At 40.7% G+C, this 20,516-nt stretch overlaps 2 protein-coding genes across 5 annotated transcripts; one reads left to right on the forward strand and one right to left on the reverse strand.

The window, feature by feature from the left end:
* The first annotated feature begins 252 nt into the window (after positions 1-252).
* Positions 253-12,001, forward strand: LOC113036766 (rhomboid-related protein 4-like). Of its 3 annotated transcripts, none has more exons than XM_026193235.1 (8): positions 253-274; positions 2,765-2,932; positions 4,462-4,774; positions 6,956-7,088; positions 7,232-7,320; positions 7,543-7,599; positions 9,867-10,010; positions 10,139-12,001. In XM_026193235.1, exons 2-8 carry the CDS (start codon positions 2,789-2,791, stop codon positions 10,183-10,185), a joined length of 927 nt encoding a protein of 308 aa, XP_026049020.1. In that variant the 5' UTR covers positions 253-274; positions 2,765-2,788; the 3' UTR covers positions 10,186-12,001. The 3 variants fall into 3 exon arrangements, with proteins under 3 accessions (XP_026049020.1, XP_026049019.1, XP_026049021.1); XM_026193234.1 differs by lacking the exon at positions 253-274 and adding an exon at positions 636-903; XM_026193236.1 differs by lacking the exon at positions 253-274 and adding an exon at positions 636-903 and having other exon boundaries at positions 2,781-2,932.
* Positions 7,323-19,561, reverse strand: slc35f2l (info solute carrier family 35 member F2, like). 2 transcript variants are annotated; one of them, XM_026193233.1, is made up of 8 exons: positions 19,401-19,561; positions 17,659-17,834; positions 17,043-17,170; positions 16,353-16,512; positions 15,182-15,338; positions 15,046-15,098; positions 14,091-14,245; positions 7,323-7,367 (listed from the first exon to the last, which is right to left on the reverse strand). In XM_026193233.1, exons 1-8 carry the CDS (start codon positions 19,463-19,465, stop codon positions 7,338-7,340), a joined length of 924 nt encoding a protein of 307 aa, XP_026049018.1. In that variant the 5' UTR covers positions 19,466-19,561; the 3' UTR covers positions 7,323-7,337. The 2 variants fall into 2 exon arrangements, with proteins under 2 accessions (XP_026049018.1, XP_026049017.1); XM_026193232.1 differs by lacking the exon at positions 7,323-7,367 and adding an exon at positions 12,010-12,284.
* Positions 19,562-20,516: the final 955 nt, after the last annotated feature.

Here is a 20,516-nt window from a genome sequence, read left to right on the forward strand (position 1 = left end):
CTCCAGTGCTGAGAGTGGTGGAAGCTGAGACATGTCCGCCCATCCTTACTGCCTGTGGTCTGCCAGTTAGGAAGTTGGAGATCCACTGACACATAGATGAGCTGAGTCCCAGATGCTCCAGCTTGGTGGTGAGTGTGGAGGGAATTATGGTGTTAAATGCAGAGCTGTAGTCTATGAAGAGCATTTTAACATAATTCCCCCTTCTAGTGTCCAAGTGAGTGAGTGATGTGTGGAGGAGATGAGAGATGGCATCGTCTGTGGAACGATTTGGACGGTAAGCGAACTGTAGTGGGTCCAGTGTGTCTGGTAGTGAAGAAATGATGAAGTCTCTGACCAGGCGTTCAAAACACTTCATCACTACTGAGGTGAGGGCTACAGGGCGATAGTCATTGAGAGAAGCAGGGTGGGGTTTCTTCGGGACAGGAACAATGATGGACTCTTTGAAGCATGTGGGGATCACCGACTGAGATAAAGAGATGTTGAATATCTCAGTGAACACAGGAGCTAGCTGGTATGCGCAGTCTCTGAGGATACGACCTGGGATGCCGTCTGGTCCTGCTGCTTTCCTGGTGTTCACTCTCTTGAAGGCTCTCCTTACTTCATGCTCGGAGATGACGACCACGTTTCCGGTGCTGGCAGTATCTTCCTATCTGCAGCCGTTAGCGCCGCTAGCACTAGCATTGTTGTAGTAGCATTTAAACTATGTAGCATAGTTTAAAGCTTCCGAGCTGCCGTCACCTTAGAAATAAACAGCAGGGTGAAGTAAAGTGAAACGCCCACTTTTAGATTGATGATGTGCCACAGTGCCACCCTTTCCCGTGAACGCGCAGGAGAAACCTGGGTTAACTTAGCAAGTTAACAACCAGCCTAGTGTGGTCGGTTATCCTGATCAGCGGTGTTAGGGTAAGTGAATCCACATCACAGAAACGTAACCCGGGTATGATTAACACACTTCGCCCTGGGCTCAGAGCGGTTAGTTATCACATGCTGCAGAGCTTTGTGTTTGTTAGCTGTTCTTTACAAACTCATATATTTTAATAGAAATGTAATTATGGAAGGATGGAATAGGATATAAGCATCCACGGCGCAGGATTTACACGGATGCGTTTCAGATCGTCTCTAAAGCCCAGCTCCGTCCTCAGCCAATGAAATCTCGCTGTGCAAACATACCGAGGGTGACGTGTTGCCCGCTGATGGATTTATTGCCCACCGGCAATCAAACTGTTTGTGCTGCTATTTGTTTATTAATTTATTGCGCGGGGTCGTTCTCCTCTGAGGTATCACTTTCGATTTTCGTCCCCCGGCGGGAGCGCGCAGACAGACCCACAGAAGAAGTGTGCGCCCGACCCAAAGCATGCATAAACAAACACATCGCCAGACGGCACTGAGTTGACCTGTAAGTTTGTTCAGATCCTGCTGATTCTTATTAAAAGAGAAATAATGAGGACGAGGAGCAGACACTGCTGAGTCTAAAGACTGCAGATTCATGTTTACATTATGTGAAAAAGTGAAGGTTTGGCTGTAACTGTGTGGGCACCGCTAATCTCGTGATGCACAGGTCTATACAAGCCTAGATGCTAAACATTTTTCTGTTGGTTTGTTGGTTTGTTTGTTTTTTAGATATTATTAGATAGACCCCGTCTTTGTCATTTAGTTCATGAAATAATGAAATAAAGTGACTCATCTGTGAAAAAGAAACATTAACATTTCAACATTTAGGGAGCTAAAGGAGTGCAGATAAATGCTCAAGAGAATGTGTATTTGAGCGTCTTTCAGCACACAGTTATTATAATGTTATATCTGATTATCAAACTCTAAACATGTCCATTTGCTCACTTAGGTTTGACAGTCTCACTCTGTTTGTTCTTGCACATCCACCTAAGGGTGCAGGGAGATCTTTGAGGCTGTGCGGCGCATGACCAGTGGAGAGCTCTGCCTGCAGCACTGAGCTCTTTTAGAAGTTAGCTAAAGACTTAAATACTAATGTTATGGCGTGTATCATCCCCCAACTGAACCAACCCCACTCTGCACGTGCGTGGGCGCGTGCTTTTCCCCCAAATCATGACTATGCTCACTCATTGTTTAATGTTTAATTGCAATTAATTTTGTCAAACGCCAAAAGATGTTACTAGCATGTTTTTCATTTTAAAAAAAATTGTCGATCTAAAAATGTCTCAGTGACAATAACAGCAAAAGAGTGGACATCTGTTAGGAGCATCTGTAATGGGATAAATTGTGTTTTTTCATCATTCAGACTGTGATGTGATTACATGAAATGGTCCCTTCAGTATTGCTGCTGTGAGAAAGAAGTTTTGACACATACTAGTTTTTAATAAAAGGTTTGAAACAAAAACTGTAATATTCTCTTTTGGCTGGATGGTTTTTGTTTGTTTGTGTTTATAAGTGTGAATTATATAGTCGGTGGTAATACAATCAATTTTACTTTTCATTGTCCATGTTTGTTTGATAGTCACATCTTCCGACAGAGTAGCGCTGTCGACAAAGTAAAACAATCCCGTGAAACTTTATTTTTCTGCTGTATAGTTTTGTTACTAACCACGCAGTGGTTAGTGCCACACAGTAAGGTTGAATCCACCGGCCTGCCGGTGCTGTCTGTGTAATCTCTGGCCTGTGTGGGTTCTCTCTGGGTACTCGGGCTTCCTCCCACAGTCCAAAGACATGCATGCATAGGTCTGGTTAATTGGTGAGTCTAAATTGGCCTGAACTGTGAATTGTTGTCTGTCTTTATCTGTCATGTCAACAGTTCCTTTAAACCTCAGCTTTCAGCATGCAGAGGGGTTTCCAGGCAGGCCTCCTGCTCCTGCTTGTCCAGCTGTTCCAGGAGGGTCCGGGAAACATCCCAGCCATCACCCTGGCTGTCCTGGGATTCAATGTGTACCTGTACGTGTTTCCTCCTGCTCCACCACTGAAGGTAACTCCCCACTGTAACATTATATTATATTATATAGATTTATGTCTATTTATGTCTGTCTCCACGTTGGGTGAGTGCTGAGTATTTGCATATGTGTGCATTGGAGGGGTGGGGGGGTCGTATCTGTGTGTGCCTGATTGTTTGTGTCTATATGTCAGGTCAGGTATCAGACGCCACCTCTCTAGGGACATCTCAGGCCCTCCAATGTATGGAGGGCTACACCCCCCCCCCCCCCCCCCCCCCCCCGCACCACCACCATCACTTCCCCTGCCAGTGGGTGGCAGACGCCCTCAGACATCATTGAATGGCCGTAGCAATGGGCCAGACACCCCATACTCCCGTATCACCTCCCACAGGACACCCTGAGGGACACGGTTGAATGCCTTCTCCAAGTCCACAAAACACATGTAGACTGGTTGGGCAAACTCCCATGCACCCTCAAGTATCCTTGAGAGCATAAAGAGCTGGTCCAGTGTTCCACGACCAGGACGAAAACCGCATTGTTCCTCCTGTATCTGAGGTTTGACTGGCGGACAAACTCTCCTTTCCAGCACCCTGGCATAGACTTACTGAGAATTTGAGGTGTTTATTTACACACATCTCTCTAAAGGTCTCAGCCACAGCCTTTTATTTAGGATGAGGTCTAGACTTTGACTGGTTTATTGCAGCACCTTGATTCTTTTCTTTTGTTGCTTTGTTGTGTTGGGATCATTGTCCCGTTGCATGACCCAAAGCTTTAGACGTCTGACAGATGGTCTCACATATGACCCTAGAATACTTTAGTGTACAGAAAAGTTCATGGTCTCTAGTCAATGACTGTAAGGTGCCTGGGTCCTGTGGCTAAAACACAAGTCCAACTCTCACTTGCTGATGATCAGTTAACCAATGACATTTGATAGCAGCACCTCTCTGCTACTTAAAGTGTACCTGTTGGGACAGAAATTAACCTGTCGTTTTATAATTAGTTCATGAACAAAACGTTGAGTGCAGCGATTGCATCTTAGACTGACTTTCTTCAGAATCAGAAGTTGTTTTTATTAGTAATAAACAGGAGAACCAGAAAATGGCAGGCATTCGGATGACAGGCAAAAATACATAATTAAGTCATAAAAATTGAAGATTATCTTCCCGGTTGAAGAGAATCATGTCTTTAATGATGAAACAACGAGTCTGAACAAAAAATGGAAAAACCCTGAGGTGAACCTTTAAACAGAGAGACAGGCGAGAATTTTGTTGAATAATTTAGCAACAGAAAGAGGAAACTGGATTTAAAAAAAACAAACAGCCCACATGGCGGTGCTTCTGTGACAGCCAACACCTGCATGGCTGCAAACAGAACTGACAAACTGGTTTTTGTTCATGGTTTTTCTGCTGACGAATATAATAAAAGGTGTGCAGGAGCATTCTTCATACTGAACCATCAGCTGAAGCATCCTGGCTTCAAAGTCGCCTGTCAATGATTTTGGATTCACATTATTGATGTATTAAAAAGAATCAAAAGCATACGACTGTTTTTACTTTGTGTCCAGGCTTGCATGAGCCTTGATCAGGTGTACCGAAATAAAGAGTGGCGACGCCTCTTCCTGTCCCCCCTGCATCACATCGATGATTGGCACCTTTACTTCAACATGGCGTCCTTCCTGTGGAAAGGCATCAGGCTGGAGCGACGTCTGGGTGGACCTTGGTTCCTGTACCTGCTGTCAGTCTTCTTTCTGCTCACTGGATTGGTGTACCTGCTGCTGCAGGCGCTGATGATTAAGCTCATGGAGGGCACGGATTCTTCTGATCCATTATTGGAATATGTGCAGGCTTTCAGCAGAGAGTGTGCTGTCGGCTTCTCAGGTACAAACTCCCAGCAGTAGTAGTGATTCAAAGGAAGAAAATCTAGATGTATGTATAACACGATAAGATAAAAAAGTACTTTAAGTAACTGTTAAATAAAAAAGCGAAGGAGTGATCCATCAGCACCAAAATTATCAGCATAAATTTTTTTAGACGTGATTAAATATTAACTTTTGAAGTATAATGTAAAATTTTGGTAGTTGAATGTGTTGATCTGTGGAACCAGCATCCCAATACAGGAAGTCTGGATTGGCTCTCTGTTCAAATAGACCAGTCACTGATCCTATGGGTTGTACCCGGTAGGCAGTGCAGAGCTTGGATGCAGATGGGTGAGGGCACTAAATTCTGACTGCCCCTGTCCTCCAGATGTCCACCCTGCCCTGCAGACCCGGGTAACCTTGCAGGCCCACTTTCAGGCCACCAACCACACCTGTTGGGGCAGCTCCCCTCTAGATCAGTGCTCTTGGAATATGACTGGGTTTAGTTTAGTGACCTTGTCCACAATAACATTTAAGTGGATACTGGTGAAACGTGAATAAACTCAAACACTAACAGAAACCAACTAAGACCAAGGATCCTAATGACCTCATACAAGTTAAAGATACAAAAACACAGATGAATAAAAGACAGCTAAAATACTTAAGAACAAAATGAATCAACTAGAAAAAAAACTAGAAACAAAAACAAAACGTAAATCTAAAAACAATAAAATATACAAAGGAGAAAAAAGGCCAAAGCCAAAAGAAAAACATTTTTTTTAAAAACTATAAGAAACTCATAGTACAGAAATAATAATATACTACAATCCACTCAATAAGAATTCTAAACCGTGTCGGGAGTATCGGAGCAGTTGAGACACATTTTTTCTAAACACCGGGTGTCTCTAGCTTTTAAACCCCAAAACATGCTGCGCCAAAACTGGTCCACCCCAAGGATCGGCTCCCCCGACACAAACAGAGTAACACAGTGTACGCTGTTAAGTGCCAGGAGGATTGCCAGGATTTATACATCAGGGAAACCAAACAACCTCTGGCAAAGCGGATGGCACAACACAGAAGAGCCACCTCGTCAGGCCAGCACTCTGCAGTATATTCACACCTACAGGCCAGTGGACACTCTTTCAATGATGAGGATGTAACATCCTGGACAGGGAGGAACGCTGGTTTGAGGGCGGAGTCAAGGAGGCCATTTACGTGAAAAGGGAAAGACCATCTCTGAATCGAGGAGGGGGCCTAAGGGTTCATCTGTCACCATCTTACAATGCTGTGATTGCAGCCATTCCCCAACTCTCTGTGAATGGTACTCATGGTTATTGATCAGTGGTTGTTGATCAATGACCATGAGAATTTGCATAATTAAGATTAAGGAACTGACCTCCCTGCTCATTGTTCCTTCAGTGGGCTGGTTTCAATCATTATGCAAATGTGCTGTTTATAAGATTGAAACCTGCAGTCAGCTGAGTCTGAAGACGTCACCTGGATGAGTGACGAAACGTTTCTCCCACAAAACGCTACGTCCAGATGAACACAATCAACTTTTGGAGATTTTCTTTCCTGGATGATTGAGAATGCATCAAGACGTAAAGAACCAGAACTAAACATGTCTGTGAAGGTTCTCAGTCATCCAGGTCATTGTAGTCTGTTAGACCTCTGCCTTACTACAACATACTTCAAATACAACGAAGGCTTCTACAGACAAAAACATGGCTGTGCCATGGGCTCCCCCGTTGTAGCCAACCTTTACATGGAGGAAGTGGAAAGGAAGGCTCTTGGCTCTTTCAAAGGAAGAGTACCCAGCCACTGGTACAGATATGTAGACGACACCTTAATTAATTACTTAATTAACACCATTAATATTTTGTAGTTGAATGTTTAAAATCCTGCAGCCACAATAAATCCAAGTTATAAAATCAAACAAATATATAAAATAAGTAAGTAAAAAATAGTCTATATTAAGCTAAATACACTAATTTAAACATAATAACTATAATACGTTGCCAGAAGGTGAAACTTTCATCTTTTAAAATGAGAAGATTTGCTGTTTTTCTTCCTCTCAGAGAAACTGAATTCTTTTCATTCTTGGACTAAATATATATTTTCACCTAAATGATTAATCAACTAATCATAACGAGATATTTATAACATTTTCCTTCCTTAATTTTACAACCACATCTGTTTGCAGGGGTCTTGTTTGCTCTGAAGATCGTCAATAACCACTTCAACCCCGGTGGTGTGACGTACGTTATGAATATTCGGGTGTCCAATCAGTTTGCTAGCTGGGTGGAGCTGGTGCTCATCTATCTAATCGCTCCTGGGTGAGAGACTGCTCCAGTCCAAGATGATCACTGAGAAAACAAAATCGATTTTGAAGCGTAGATTTGAAGGCAGCATCTTTTTTTATCTAAAACTGAGCAGATATTTTATCATCATGGTCTTTTTCCCTGCTGCTCTCTTTCAGGACCTCTCTGGTTGGCCACCTGGCAGGTGTCCTGGTGGGTCAGCTCTACACTGTGGGTCCACTGAAGACCATCATGGAGGCATGTGCAGGTCTGAATGCTGCTTTTTCAGTTTGTGTAGCGAATGAATTCTTCATTCTGCAAACAAATAAAACAAAATGATAAAATTGTGTTTTTTACACAGTCATGATCAGCAAACATCACATTAGCAGTTACAGCATGTTGTATTTGTTAACTGTGTGAGCCTGTGTGAAAGAAATCTTTAATACTTATATATGAACCTGAAAATGCTCTTTTCTCTCTCTCCAATCAGATATGATATCTTCAGATGGAGTTACTTCACGCCAGCGTTCATACTACAGCTTTTCAGGTACAACAGCAATGTTATAGAAAACATAAAGGATCCACTGTTTTATAGAATATGAAATAATCCAGTGAGAAAGACTGTTTGTTCAGTTTTCTGGTACAGCTTTTAAAACCTGGGTGCCCACTTTCTGAAAGACGAACCACTTTAGGATCCATGATGAGGTTGCCTCAATTTATCTTCAACACTTTATTATTGGAGATAAATTATCTGAATTTCAGGAGTGGGACCATGCCTCCAAACACACCCCTTCCAGGTCTTAAATATATATGACAAGCTGTTCGCTCTTGTTTTCGTACCCAACCTCCCCCTTTTTCAGTTCTTTCACTTCTTCACTTCTCATTAGTACACAAGGATCTGCCGGGCCCTGGAGCCACCGCATGTGCCCATGAAGGCCTTCCACAAACCGCAGCTCAATTCTTGATCAAGCCATTCACCTTTATCTACCTAAAAACGCTGCCAAACCTAAGATTAGTGAATGTGCACCTTGCAGTCTTGGACCCTTTTTGCCTTCACAGCAGTCTGAAGAATTAAGGTCACATATTTATTGACCTATTTATTGATTGATTTCTCCTGTTTTGGCTTCCCTTCATTGGCTTCCTGTTAAATCCAGAATTGAATTCAAAATCCTGCTCCTCACATACAAGGTCTTAAATAATCAGGCCCCATCTTATCTTAATGACCTTGTAGTACCATATCACCCTATTAGAGCACTTCGCTCTCGCTCTGCAGGCCTACTTGTTGTTCCTAGAGTATTTAAAAGTAGAATGGGAGGCAGAGCCTTCAGTTTTCAGGCCCCTCTTCTGTGGAACCAGCTTCCAGTTTGGATTCAGGAGACAGACACTATCTCTACTTTCAAGATTAGGCTTAAAACTTTCCTTTTTGCTAAAGCATATAAGATAAGATAAGATAAGATAAGATAAGATAGAACTTTATTAATCCCTCGGGTGGGTTCCTCTGGGAAATTCGATTTCCAAAAAAGCACAGCACCGACAGAAGTTACAGAGTTACAGAATATTATATATATATATATACACACACACACACACACACACACACACACACACACACACACACACACACATATATAAATACAGAGACAATATAAATAAAATATACAAAGGGGATAAATAGAATAAATAGGAATAAAAAATAAAAATACAAGTGAATTGCACATTTCAAGTATTGAGTCTATTGCACTGTTGACTATTTACAAAAGTATTGCACAAAAGGTATTGCACAGTGAGGTGAAGAGGCACTACAGCTTAGTTGTTCCCCCCTCCTTTGTCCTCCTGTTTCCCCTCCCTCTCCCCTCCAGAGAGGAGTTAAACAGTCTGATGGCGTGTGGGACAAAGGAGTTTTTAAGTCTGTTAGTTCTTGTCTTTGGGAGAAGCAACCTGTCACTGAACAGACTCTTCTGATTGTTTATGGCCGTGTGCAGAGGATGCCCAGCATTGTCCATAATGTCCATCAGTTTCTTTAATGTCCTTTTCTCTGCCACTGTCACCAGAGTGTCCAGCTTCATGCCGACCACAGAGCCAGCCTTCCTGATCAGTTTCTCCAGCCTGGAGAAATATAGTTATATGGATATAGTTAGGGCTGGACCAGGTGACCCTGAATCCTCCCTTAGTTATGCTGCAATAGACGTAGGCTGCCGGGGGATTCCCATGATGCATTGAGTTTTTCCTTTCCAGTCACCTTTCTCACTCACTATGTATTAACAGACCTCTCTGCATTGAATCATATCTGTTATTAACCTCTGTCTCTCTTCCACAGCATGTCTTTATCCTGTCTTCCTTCTCTCACCCCAACCAGTCACAGCAGATGGCTCCGCCCCTCCCTGAGCCTGGTTATGCCGGAGGTTTCTTCCTGTTAAAAGGGAGTTTTTCCTTCCCACTGTTGCCAAAGTGCTTGCTCATAGGGGGTCATATGATTGTTGGGTTTTTCTCTGTATCTATGAAGCGCCTTGAGGCGACTTATGTTGTGATTTGGCGCTATATAAATAAAATTGAATTTAATTGAATAAACATCAGTGATGTGACTCTCATGTTGTAGATCTGGTGACTGTGGAGGCCATTCGAGTAAAACTCGCAGTTATGTTCAGGAGACCAGTTTGAGATGATTTGAGTGGATAGAGTTTATAGACACTCAGTACTTTTATTTTTATTAATTTTCTGTGTTGTAACCTTTTCATTTTTACCCAACGTTGCAAGATTTAAAAATTAAACTCAAGTTAGAAACTTTAATATTTTAGTGCACATGTGTGCCCGCAGGCTACAGCGGGACCAGACGAGAATACTTTGAAGAGCCTCGACCTGCGGAGGATCACACGTCTGATTATTCTGAGAGCTACATCTCAGGACTGACGGAGGAGGAGCAGATAGAGCTGGCCATCAGAAACAGTCTGAAACATCGAGGCAAGAGGCAGAAGTGACAGTCTTCTTTCACTGCTAAAATTAATACTTAATTTTATAAAATAAATTAGATACATTTGAGCCAAATTATATTTAAAAATTAAACATTTAGCTACAACTTAATTTTTCAGGACAAACCAGGCGAAGAGAAACTGAACATCACCCAGGAGACTCTTGAGGATCTCAGGAGGAGGCGGCTGAGGAGGTTTGAGCAGGAAGTTACCAACCAGAGAAGAAGACTGTAATGACGGATTTTTATTTTCCGTTTTTGTTTTTTTTCTCATTTTCACTGGTTTAACTGGGAAGATGCCTCCCATCACTCTCCCTTGTTGCTGCGGGTCACATAAGAGGATTGAATCCAGTCTGATGTCTCATGAAGGTGCGGCCTGCAGCGGTCTTCGAACAAAGACTCCCTCCTAGTTTGGACTTCTTGTATTACTTGGTGACTTTGTTTTCTATTGCATGTCACCTTTGCTTTTACTTCCTGTCTTTATTTTCCTGCTGTCTGGTTTTCTGCCAGCATATCGGTTTTATCTGTGGTTAATTGTTTCCACTTGTGTCTCGTTATTCAGTCTCTTCTGTGTATATTTAGTGTTTTTGCTCCTTGTGTGCCACTGGCTTTTCCCTTTTTGAATTTCACTGTGGGTTTTGCCATTGGTGGTTTTTCATTACTCTGCCAGCTGCTGCAGCTTAGACCTGGATCCTCTCCACCATGTTTAGGCTACTCAGCGTCATTCATGTAGACCTGCACATCTGAACCCAGTGAGCACAGACCTGGTTCACCATCACTTTAATATGTGCCTCAAATTCTGTGTATGTGGAACGCTCCTTTGTTGCCTTCGGTAAGCCATTCCAACATTTAGCTCCTGTATTGACTAAATGTTGTGCACCTACAGACTGCCCCACACTCCCCTCTAGCGGTGGCCCTTGTGCAACTTCACAATCTGACTTTTGATTAATAAATTCCTTTAAAGGATGTGGAGCAAGTCTATGTAGATCCTTATAAATAAAACAGGCATACTTATTTTTTTTTTTAAATTATGAAAACTCAGAAACATGTTTTTCCAGAATTTTTCAGGGATAAAATAGCAATGAGTTTTTATCAAAAAGTTTAAGTTTTTTTTGTAATTTCAACTATTTATAACCACATAGTGAAACAATACTCAATATATGATAAAAGTCTTGAACTGTAGACACATCCTCTCTGCATTGATGGTCTGGAACAGTCTGATTTGCTTGAAACTCTGAAGGTTAAATTTTACAAGCCGGATAACTTTTTAGAATCATGTTTAGATGTTAAAGTCGGGTCCAAAGTGAGCACAGCATATTTATACTAATTTACAGCATCAAGCTCCTCCCCTTGAATCCTTGACTCCTCTCCTTGCCTCCTCTGATTTTGTATTAGTCCCTCCCACCAGACATGAGGAGGAGAGGGGAAACATCCATCCAAAGGTGTCCTTTCTTAAACCGATCTCAGTAAAATTTGACATTTGATACACTTCATCATAGTTTTGTTAACGGGTTTACGATCTCAGGTGTGACACTGCAATGTGTCATATTTAGGAACCCTTTTAATTTAAGGATATCACACATTTTCTTGAATTACACACACAGAAATTGTGGAGGGTAGAAAATGTAATAATCTTAACTGAAACATCATCATAACAGATAAAAAGCACTCCCTGTGTGCAGGGCCTCTTTTATAAAAAAAAAAAGAAGAAGACATTATCAGGAAAGACTCACCTGTGCACCTCTGATTATCACTCCTCCTGCAGCTTCACGATACATGTTAGGATTTGAGACAGCCTTCGGTATGGCTCAGTGAAACACAATGTGTTTAAAGAGGTAAATGCTGAAATTTAAATCACTCTTTTCTTTTGCATTTGCACTTTTATTTATCTTTTTTTACATGAACTTCTGTATTGTGTGTTTTTACATGTACCATATGTGTTATATAAGAAGCAAAACTCAATAAATAACTGGTTAAAAATACATATACGACATGTTTGGAGACTGTAAACCAGCTGATCACATTCTAGTGCCGAGCTCTGTGCTGCCGTAGCTCTGCTCTGGCCCTGAAGTGCTCCTCTTCCTCCTGTCTTCAGTCGGCTGCAGCTCTTGAGCATCCACAGGGTTTTCAGAGCAGCCTTCCTCGCAGGTAGCAGCAGGTGAAGACGAGGGGCTGGAGTCTGTGGCAGCGGTGGGAGTCGGAACAGCGTTGAAGGCGACAAAGCCAATGAGGATGACCACCAGCGAAACAATGTAGAGGCCGGAGAACTGAGCAGGAGCAGAAAGTGAATGTTCAAATTGCATTAAAAAAAGGAGTGCAGAAGGAAAACCAGTTCATTGGGTTCAAGTTATGAATGACATTTTACCTGAGCTGGGGTTTGGCCCAACTGCACACAGTATTCTTTTCCAATGACCAGCAGGGGGCGAGTCTGGATCCGAAACAACTTTTTATTTGACTTGGATTTCTGATCCTGAATGTGCAATATGATGTCCGTGTAAAGTCTGACACTGGACATCTGTGTTCACATTTATGAGTTTCTCTGTTTAACGTTTAATTGCAGGATTTAACTTCATGGTAAATAATAAGAACAGGTCTTTTTGGTAAATGAGACTTTAAGTCTCACCTGTATAAATAAAGGTTAAATTAAAGAAAAAACAATATGGGAGTTTAGATGTTGACACAAAGAATGTAATTATGCTTATTAATGAGAAAATGTGAGTGTTTTATTAGGAGAATACAGTGCCACCTCTCATCTGGAACTGACTCATTTAAATTCACTGGCAGGTCAAAAGAGACATTCATATTCAACACATGCACAAACTGCATACATGCATGGAGCTCTGCATGAGAACACACAGCACAGAGTTACATTTTAACTTTTATCATTATTATTCATTAACACTTCTGAGCGTGCATAACACTCAGCAGGTCATTATGACCCAAAGACGGGGTGGGGCGAGATAATCAGTGTTTATATGTGTGTGTGCTGGAAATAAGTCCTGTCATTAACTGACATTAAAGATTCTCATCTGACCCTGACTAGAAAACACATTAAAGTTCTGTTGAAAGGCAAATAAATCATTTTTGTATCTATTCAAAGTTTCACACTCTAAAGATTAAAAATCTAATGTGTGTTCAGTATTCCTGTTGTCTCTGTGTTATTAGCAATTTTGAGGACGTGCACATCCCCAGGTGTGTAACTTCACACCACTGTCAATGCAGCCTGCACAGGTATGAATGCTGGAAATGGCACTGACCACTTGCGTGTACAGTGCTCTAGACTCTTAATTGGATTCACTGCAGAAGCACAATTCAAGCATCATCTCAAAAGAGAACATGGCAAACTAGCAACAAAGTAACAACTTGATGTTTCAGTGAGCCTTAATTGGCTGTGAGAGGAACTACAGTCGTTTCACTTTGTTTTGGCTTTATTTTTTTAGCCCCTGTTGGTTGCGTACCATTTCAGTGAAACATGTTGTTCAATCCAGAAACTACAGAAAATCTTGTGTTTTCTCATTTGAATGTTCTAAGCCTCTGTTCATACACCTACATACCTTACCCAGAGTTGACTGATTGCCGTTCATTGTGTTTTCTCAGTGTCTGTGCTGCTGACAAAGAAAGTATCCACGTCATGTGCAGTTAAGTCTTGTCAGAGCCTGTCTTCCATGGTAGGAAAAATGCATAACTTAGGGTAAAGGTAAAGATCATAATCAGTCCTCCTGTTGCATGATGCTGGTGCTGGATGTTCAGAGGGAAGACTTGAAGACTGATTAAACTGATAAAACTTCAGCTCCTGCTGATGGTGGGCTTTTTCCAATAACATAAATTGTGAAATTGTTCCCTCTAATGAGAAGGAATCACATACTGGAATACACTGGATAGATCCTGTAGTCATGACCTTGTAGGATCAACACATTGACAGACGATGTGATGCTTTTTACTAAGATTAAAATTGTTTTTTACAGTCCAACAGTGGGGAGGGTGTTAAAGTGCAGGTCAAGTTTCCTCTTGAGGCGGTTTGAAGGAAAGGACTGTCAGATATATAAAGTAAGAATAACTGAGTGTGCACTCACGTTGTAGTGGAAGAGGAAGATCCCACAGAAGAGGCCGAAGAGGTCAGCGGTGAGCAGGGAGAGGTTGACGGAGGTGGCGCTGCTTAGCTTTATCACTATAGGCATGAAGCTGTACAGAGCATACATACACAGTGCATAGGCAGCGAACAGCAGTCCTGAGAAGAGACATGACCACTGTTAGTTCATTTAAGTATTAAAGAAAACTCAAACATGAAAGAAAAAATCTCCTTATTTCTCAGGTCGACTTCTCCAACATGGTGATCAAAAGTGTCTAATAAAACCTCTAAATTAGTCATCTTTATACACTCAAAGATAAGTTACTGAAATAATGAATATGAGGGGTGATGCTGTGGCTTTGTGATTTTTAGAAAATGTTTTTTCAAACTTTCACTGAGAAAATGTGACAAACGAGACAAGAACTGTGTTTCTGTGAATGTGGGTTAGATTATTTCTGCCCCTTTGTCATGGTCCCTGCTGTGAACATCAGATTTTAGTTGCCTGTAATTTCATTTTCTTCTCATTTCTTTTCTTTTTTTTGTTACTTTTTGCCCTCCTTGAAGAATTATTGACCTTGTGTCTCCTTTCTTGTGCTTTTATGTTTTGAATTATTTTTTTAAGTTAGTTTTGTCGCATTAGTTGGTTGTGACACATTGGTTTTCCTACCAGCTTTGTTCTTTTCTTCTGGCTTTTATTAATAAAGTTTGTTATTTTTTTCACTGTGAAAATCTCAGTGTGCATAACCTTATGTTCTCATAGTTTAAAGCATTAGTTATTCTGACACATATTGTGTTTATTCAGGTCCCAAAGAGTATACACTTAGGAGTATTTGTGTTGACTGTACCATAGCTCCTTTAAATATTTATAGTTTCATAATGTGTTAACATGCGTAACCATCTGGAGGCTTCGGCAGTCCTGTTTTGTCTTCAAAATGTTCCTGATTCAGATCAGTACTCACCGACTTCCCAGCTCCACTGGATGGCAGGAATTTCATTATGCTCCAGGATCACCCTGAGTAAAAATAAAAACAGAAACATCAGATAAACCACAAAGTCCACTGAGTCCTAAAACTGATGCCAGTCACACACACTTACATCTGTATGGTGCTGATGATTGTGCCAAAAAGGCCGACCATGCCCAGGAACTCCACCCTGCTCAGGTTCTTCACGGTGTACTCCTGACACACGTTAGACACCGCATACAGCGAAGCACTGAGGAGCACCAGACCATCACCCAACAAGATGTTTGAGGCTGAGGAGAGAACAACAAGATCATCGCTAAGGTTCAACATCATCAGACGAACGCTAATGTTGCCTCAGTGTTGGTTTCCCTGCATGTCATGCACAGGCTGGAAAACGCTTTTATCCCAGATTAGAGACCAAAAAGTCAGCAAAAGGTTGGAAAAGTGGTAGCAATGGGATGTATTGTTGGTTTTATAACCATAGAGAAAGTTTTTTTTATTTCTTATATGTTTTGCATTGATTTTTTCCATCGCTAAGTGTAAAACATGTATTTGGTTTATACTTTTTTGTCTATTACCTGGTTAGGTTTAGGCACTTACACTACTTGGTTTGTGTCACATGTTGGAAAACACTGTGGTTTGGATGAAAAACGCACCTTCACGACCGTATCTAAACTTTTTTCTGTAATAGAAGGTCTCAGGAGTTGAAAATATAAAACTGACACAGGTCTTTATATCTAAAAATTACCTGATATGTGAAGGATTTTTTCTTTAGTCGTTCACTTAAATCCAAAACATCACATGTGTCATAATTTAGGATTCATATAAAGGTTAAGGTCACTTCCTGTTTTATTTTGCACTTCCTGGCCTCTTTACCATGTTTTCAGTTTTACTTCTTTTGTAATTATCACCTGTTTCCAATTAGCCACCTATGACCTGTGTAGCTCTTTCTATTTTCCAGATTGTCTTTGAACTCATCATAGTCAGTTTTCCAGCTTTCCAAGTGTTCCTTGTATTTTTCCATAAACAGAATAAAAGCTTATGATGAAGTCTCGAGTGTTTTCAGTGTAACCATCTTGGTGTTGTTCTGTGTCTTGTAGAGGTGGGTGGATTGATCCAAATAGTGATAGATACCAACACTGATAGTGATATCAGATCAATACTCACGTGTTAGGATTCGTCTCTGTTCTCTAAGTTAAGTTTTTTTTTTCACTGGTGTCCTGCATGGACTTGATTTATTAAACAATTTATAGTCTTCCATCAGGGATTTGATTAGTGAGTAAACTCTTTGGAGAATTCCTTACTGGAGCCCTGGTCTCGTCCAGCCAGCAGGTCGGCTCCCACCATGGCCCCCACTCCGAGCAGACAGATGCAGACGGCGACAGAGTGGATCAGCCTGTAGCGAGCCTTCAGAATCCACCAGCTCAGACCCATCAGGACCGGGATCACGAAGCAGTCCAGCAGCTGGAGGCAGAAATGATAGCTGTGCAATAACGTGTGCGATGGATCAATTAATTTGTTTTGAACTAATTTTAATGACCACTAATTCACTCTGATTTTTTCTTTTACATAATAATTAGTTAAAATGACAAAACACCTTTCAGTTTCAACCTCAAGACAACTCATTAATTTAACACAGTTTAGTGGGCTACATACTGAAGTGAACTGAACACCAATGCCAGCTGGTATTGATACGATCGATTCTTTGGATCAAACCCCACACTTCTAGTTTTTGTGGTGCCTTTTGGAGCAAATTGATGGAATTATTTGATTTGTATTATTTACCGTGTGGAACATCCAAAACGCTTCTGATCCAGCTGTGACTTTTGAGTTACAATTTACTGACATGTGTTTCCATTTTAGGAAAGATTGATAGTGATCGATTGATACGATTGAGCATATTATGTTACATTATGTACTGAAGGAGTGGTTGCACCCTTAGTAATCTTGGCACTTTCATAACACACTGAAATAAATTTTGAAAGTCTACTCACCTGTATGCTGGTGATGGTGGTGTATTGGTACGCTTTAACCACAGTGTAGTTTGCTTCCACGTCCACCAGCCCGAGCAGCAAGTACTTCCACCATCGTCTCTTCAAAATCTGTAAAAAATTGCCATCCCCTGCATTTTAAAGGGGAGCACCCCTGAACTTCAGTACTGATGTGTTTGTTTCTGCAACAAGCCTGAGGACACTCTGCCTCACTGCAAAGCAAAATATATTTGCATATTTACAAAAAAAATCCAAGACAAAATCTCACAAATTTCTGAAAAGGACAGTCCTAAACTTAGAAGAACAAATCAACAAATTTACATAGAAAATTTTAGATTTTTAGTCAGAGAACCACCTCGCTTTACTTTTCTAGTCCGTTTGCAAAGGGCAACACAAAACAATATTTCTATCATCACAATTACTTCACACATTCTGTTAATCACAATACAACACCCAGTTTGGAAAAACCTGCCTCTGAATATCCCAGTAAAGACTGATCAAGTGTTCTGTGTATTTATGTGTAATATGGCATATAAAGATTTAATTTTACTGCCATGAAGTGTTGCTATGCATGTCATAAATTTCAGCATTAATCTCAGGTGTTCAGCACGGGTGTCACCTGTTCTGCAGAGCAGCATGGTGGTGTAGGTGACAGTCAGCAGGAGGTAGTTCAGGAAACTCTGCAGCATGGGCGTGTTCACGTGAAAGTTTGAGGCCAGGAACTGGGAGGTGATAGCTGTGCCACAGATGAGGCCCGCCAGCCCCTGACCCATAGCCAACGTCTTGGCCAGCTGCCTGAGAGAGAGATGAGCAGCGGATCTTTAACAACAGGCACAACAGGCAGCTTTGCTTTTTGAAGTCACTGTAAGCAGATTTAAGAGAAACCTCCTCCCTGCCTGGCAGATGATGCTGTTCAACATGTATATACAAAGTGTTTTTCACTTTTCTAAAGAGTTTGTGAGCAAAGCTTGCTTTACACAAGGTGTTTGGTTGATGAGGTTTCTACATGGAGTTTTCCCAGTATAACTAACACAACTCACTTTATGTTCCACATAAGAGTTTGGTATCAATCATATCTCCTGTTGTAAACTGCCACATTATTCCTTTAAAGGCAAGTTTTTTTATGTTTTATAATTTGATGTTAAAAATGTATTTGACAAAAAAATGTAAGTACAAAAAAAAATTAGTTGTAGTCAACAATTTAACCTATGACTCTTTAAAATAAAATAGTAGAAATGTAAAGATGTGTGCTGAAACACTGGAAATAAAGTTTAAAATAGATGATATTTAAATATTCATAAATGCTGCGAATAACATTTTTAGAAAAGTCTTCATTATCCAGCCTGCAGCCCACTGCAACCGTGGTGTCACAGGTCCACAAATATGGAGGCAAATGAAACACAACTTTAGCAAAAACACAAATTAAAATCAATAAATAAATTGAAAATGGCTGCTCTCTTAAGTTTTCCTACTGCAGACCATCCATGCCACATTAGGGTTTGGGTTAACTCTGACATGGCACATACACGCACAGTAAAAGACTAAATAAGTTTAGAAATGTTATTTAAAAAATAATCTGCTGTACTGAATGCTGCAGGATCTTAAAATATTTGTTTGTTTTTAAAATGTTGAGTTAAGACTTGTCATTTAGGTTTAGCATTTAGGTTTATGCCCCTCTGCAGAGGGGTACCGGCTTACAACAGTGACCTGGCTGTACACAGCAGTGGCCCAACCACAGACAATGGTTTGAAAACTGCTTGTGCATAACTAATGAAGTCGAGCTAAAGAATAACTTCTTTTTATCTTTCAGCCTCAATCTGTCATTTGCATTTAGTTTGAAAAAAATGTTGGACTTTGGTTTATTTTGCCCTTTTGAAAATTGTTCAAGCATTGGCCCTTTGGTGAGGCTGTTGTTCACAGCTAATATTTACAGATGTCTCCTACATGAAGGCAAATCATAAAGTTGTCTGTTCAAAGCTTGACTGCAGCGATATCTGTGAAAACATTCACCTGATTTGGAATGTTTTAATTAATTTCATGTGAAATTTATATGTGAGACGCTGTAAATAAAATATCAGAATCTGTGAGATCTGCATATGTTTAGGGACTACAAGCATCCATCAGTCTATGTAAACCGAGCTGCACACCGGAAGGACTTAGTTTCTAGATAATATGATCTTAAATGGCCCCTCAAAAAACTGCTAGAAAAATGTTTACTCGGCCTCCGTGCCATTCAGCAGCTTTTTCATTTAAAAAAACCCCAACTTTTGATTCACTTGAAAGTCTAAATAAAACACAAGTAACTGAACCACTTTGAATCAGACTGCTGGTCTCCCCCTCTCGCCTCCTCTGTTCACTCACCAGGTGAAAACCTGTTTGGGGTTGAATTCTCGGATCCACAGCAGGATTCTGCTCCTTTCGTTCATTTCGCTGGCGTTTCTGGACGAATCCTCGGACCGTTTAGCAACCGTGTTGTCTCACCAGTGATGGAGGAGTGAGTCCTCTCTTTAAGCTTTTAGCTCCTCCACCTTCACGGTATCAGAGCTGAATGATTAACAGCCTCAGAGGGCAAAGATTACTACTTCACTTATCTGTTTGTGTGTGTGCGCCAAAGACTAAAAGATAAGAACCGATGATGAAGGATATATATTTTTAAAGTCATCACTGGGATTCTTTTCACCACTGATGAGATGAAAAAGTCCTTTATCCTTGTTTTTTGTATGCAAATGTCCATGGTGAAGAATATAGTTTAATCATGACATAGATTGTTACTTAAATCTAAGTTAATATTTCCCCACTTTAGACAATTGTGATTTACTGCTTTTAATATTAAGATAGAATTTTAAAAACGTATAAAACTGAAATTATTAAACACATTTAAAAATATATATATTAACCACGACATCTTAACCTCTATGGTTAAAAGTCTTGGGGCACTTTTCAGTCAAATAAGGTTTGGGAACATAACATGATTATTTTATTTGTAAAATTTGACAGAGATGTCCTGAAGTGCATGTGCAGGTTTAACACCTGCAATCCAGAACAGGCAGATAGCCCATGGCAAAACAAGCCTTCAGGGATATTTGGATAGTCTGTAGCCTTTTTACCCAAATACTCTCTCCATTGAACAGATTTCTGTGTGGATGAACAGTTGGTAGCTTTCAAGGGCAGGTGCAGTTTCAGCAACACATCCCTGCTAAACCGGCCAAGTGTGGCATAAAGATCTGTTGTAAATGTGATGCCAAAACTCCCTTTTTACACAAAAATGATTGAAAACTGTGAGCATGTGAATGTTTGTAATGAAAGCTGATCTCATAGTAAAAAAAATGGTTTGCATATGAATCCAGATCATCCAGTAAAGCACTAGAAATTGTTTCTTTGTTCAGATACAGAAATCACTGCAATAAATAATATTTACTTTAAACCTCTCCACCCGTCAGCTGCAGGAAAAGCAAAAGAATCTCAACAGGGCTGAAA

Source organism: Astatotilapia calliptera, chromosome 14 (assembly GCF_900246225.1).
Source record: "Astatotilapia calliptera chromosome 14, fAstCal1.2, whole genome shotgun sequence".
Lineage (NCBI taxonomy): Eukaryota > Metazoa > Chordata > Actinopteri > Cichliformes > Cichlidae > Astatotilapia > Astatotilapia calliptera.

What these genes read in the sequence shown, in the direction of transcription:
- slc35f2l (XM_026193232.1), bottom strand. Translation starts at nt 19,465, where the DNA reads ATGAACGAAAGGAGCAGAATCCTGCTGTGGATCCGAGAATTCAACCCC. An exon ending in CCACCATCACCAGCATACAG is followed by an intron (nt 16,513 to 17,042) that starts GTGAGTAGACTT and finishes TTCTGCCTCCAG; the next exon opens with CTGCTGGACTGCTTCGTGAT. An exon ending in ATCATCAGCACCATACAGAT is followed by an intron (nt 15,099 to 15,181) that starts GTAAGTGTGTGT and finishes ATTTTTACTCAG; the next exon opens with GGTGATCCTGGAGCATAATG.
- LOC113036766 (XM_026193235.1), top strand. Translation starts at nt 2,789, where the DNA reads ATGCAGAGGGGTTTCCAGGCAGGCCTCCTGCTCCTGCTTGTCCAGCTG. An exon ending in CTCCTGCTCCACCACTGAAG is followed by an intron (nt 2,933 to 4,461) that starts GTAACTCCCCAC and finishes CTTTGTGTCCAG; the next exon opens with GCTTGCATGAGCCTTGATCA. An exon ending in AAACAGTCTGAAACATCGAG is followed by an intron (nt 10,011 to 10,138) that starts GCAAGAGGCAGA and finishes TTAATTTTTCAG; the next exon opens with GACAAACCAGGCGAAGAGAA.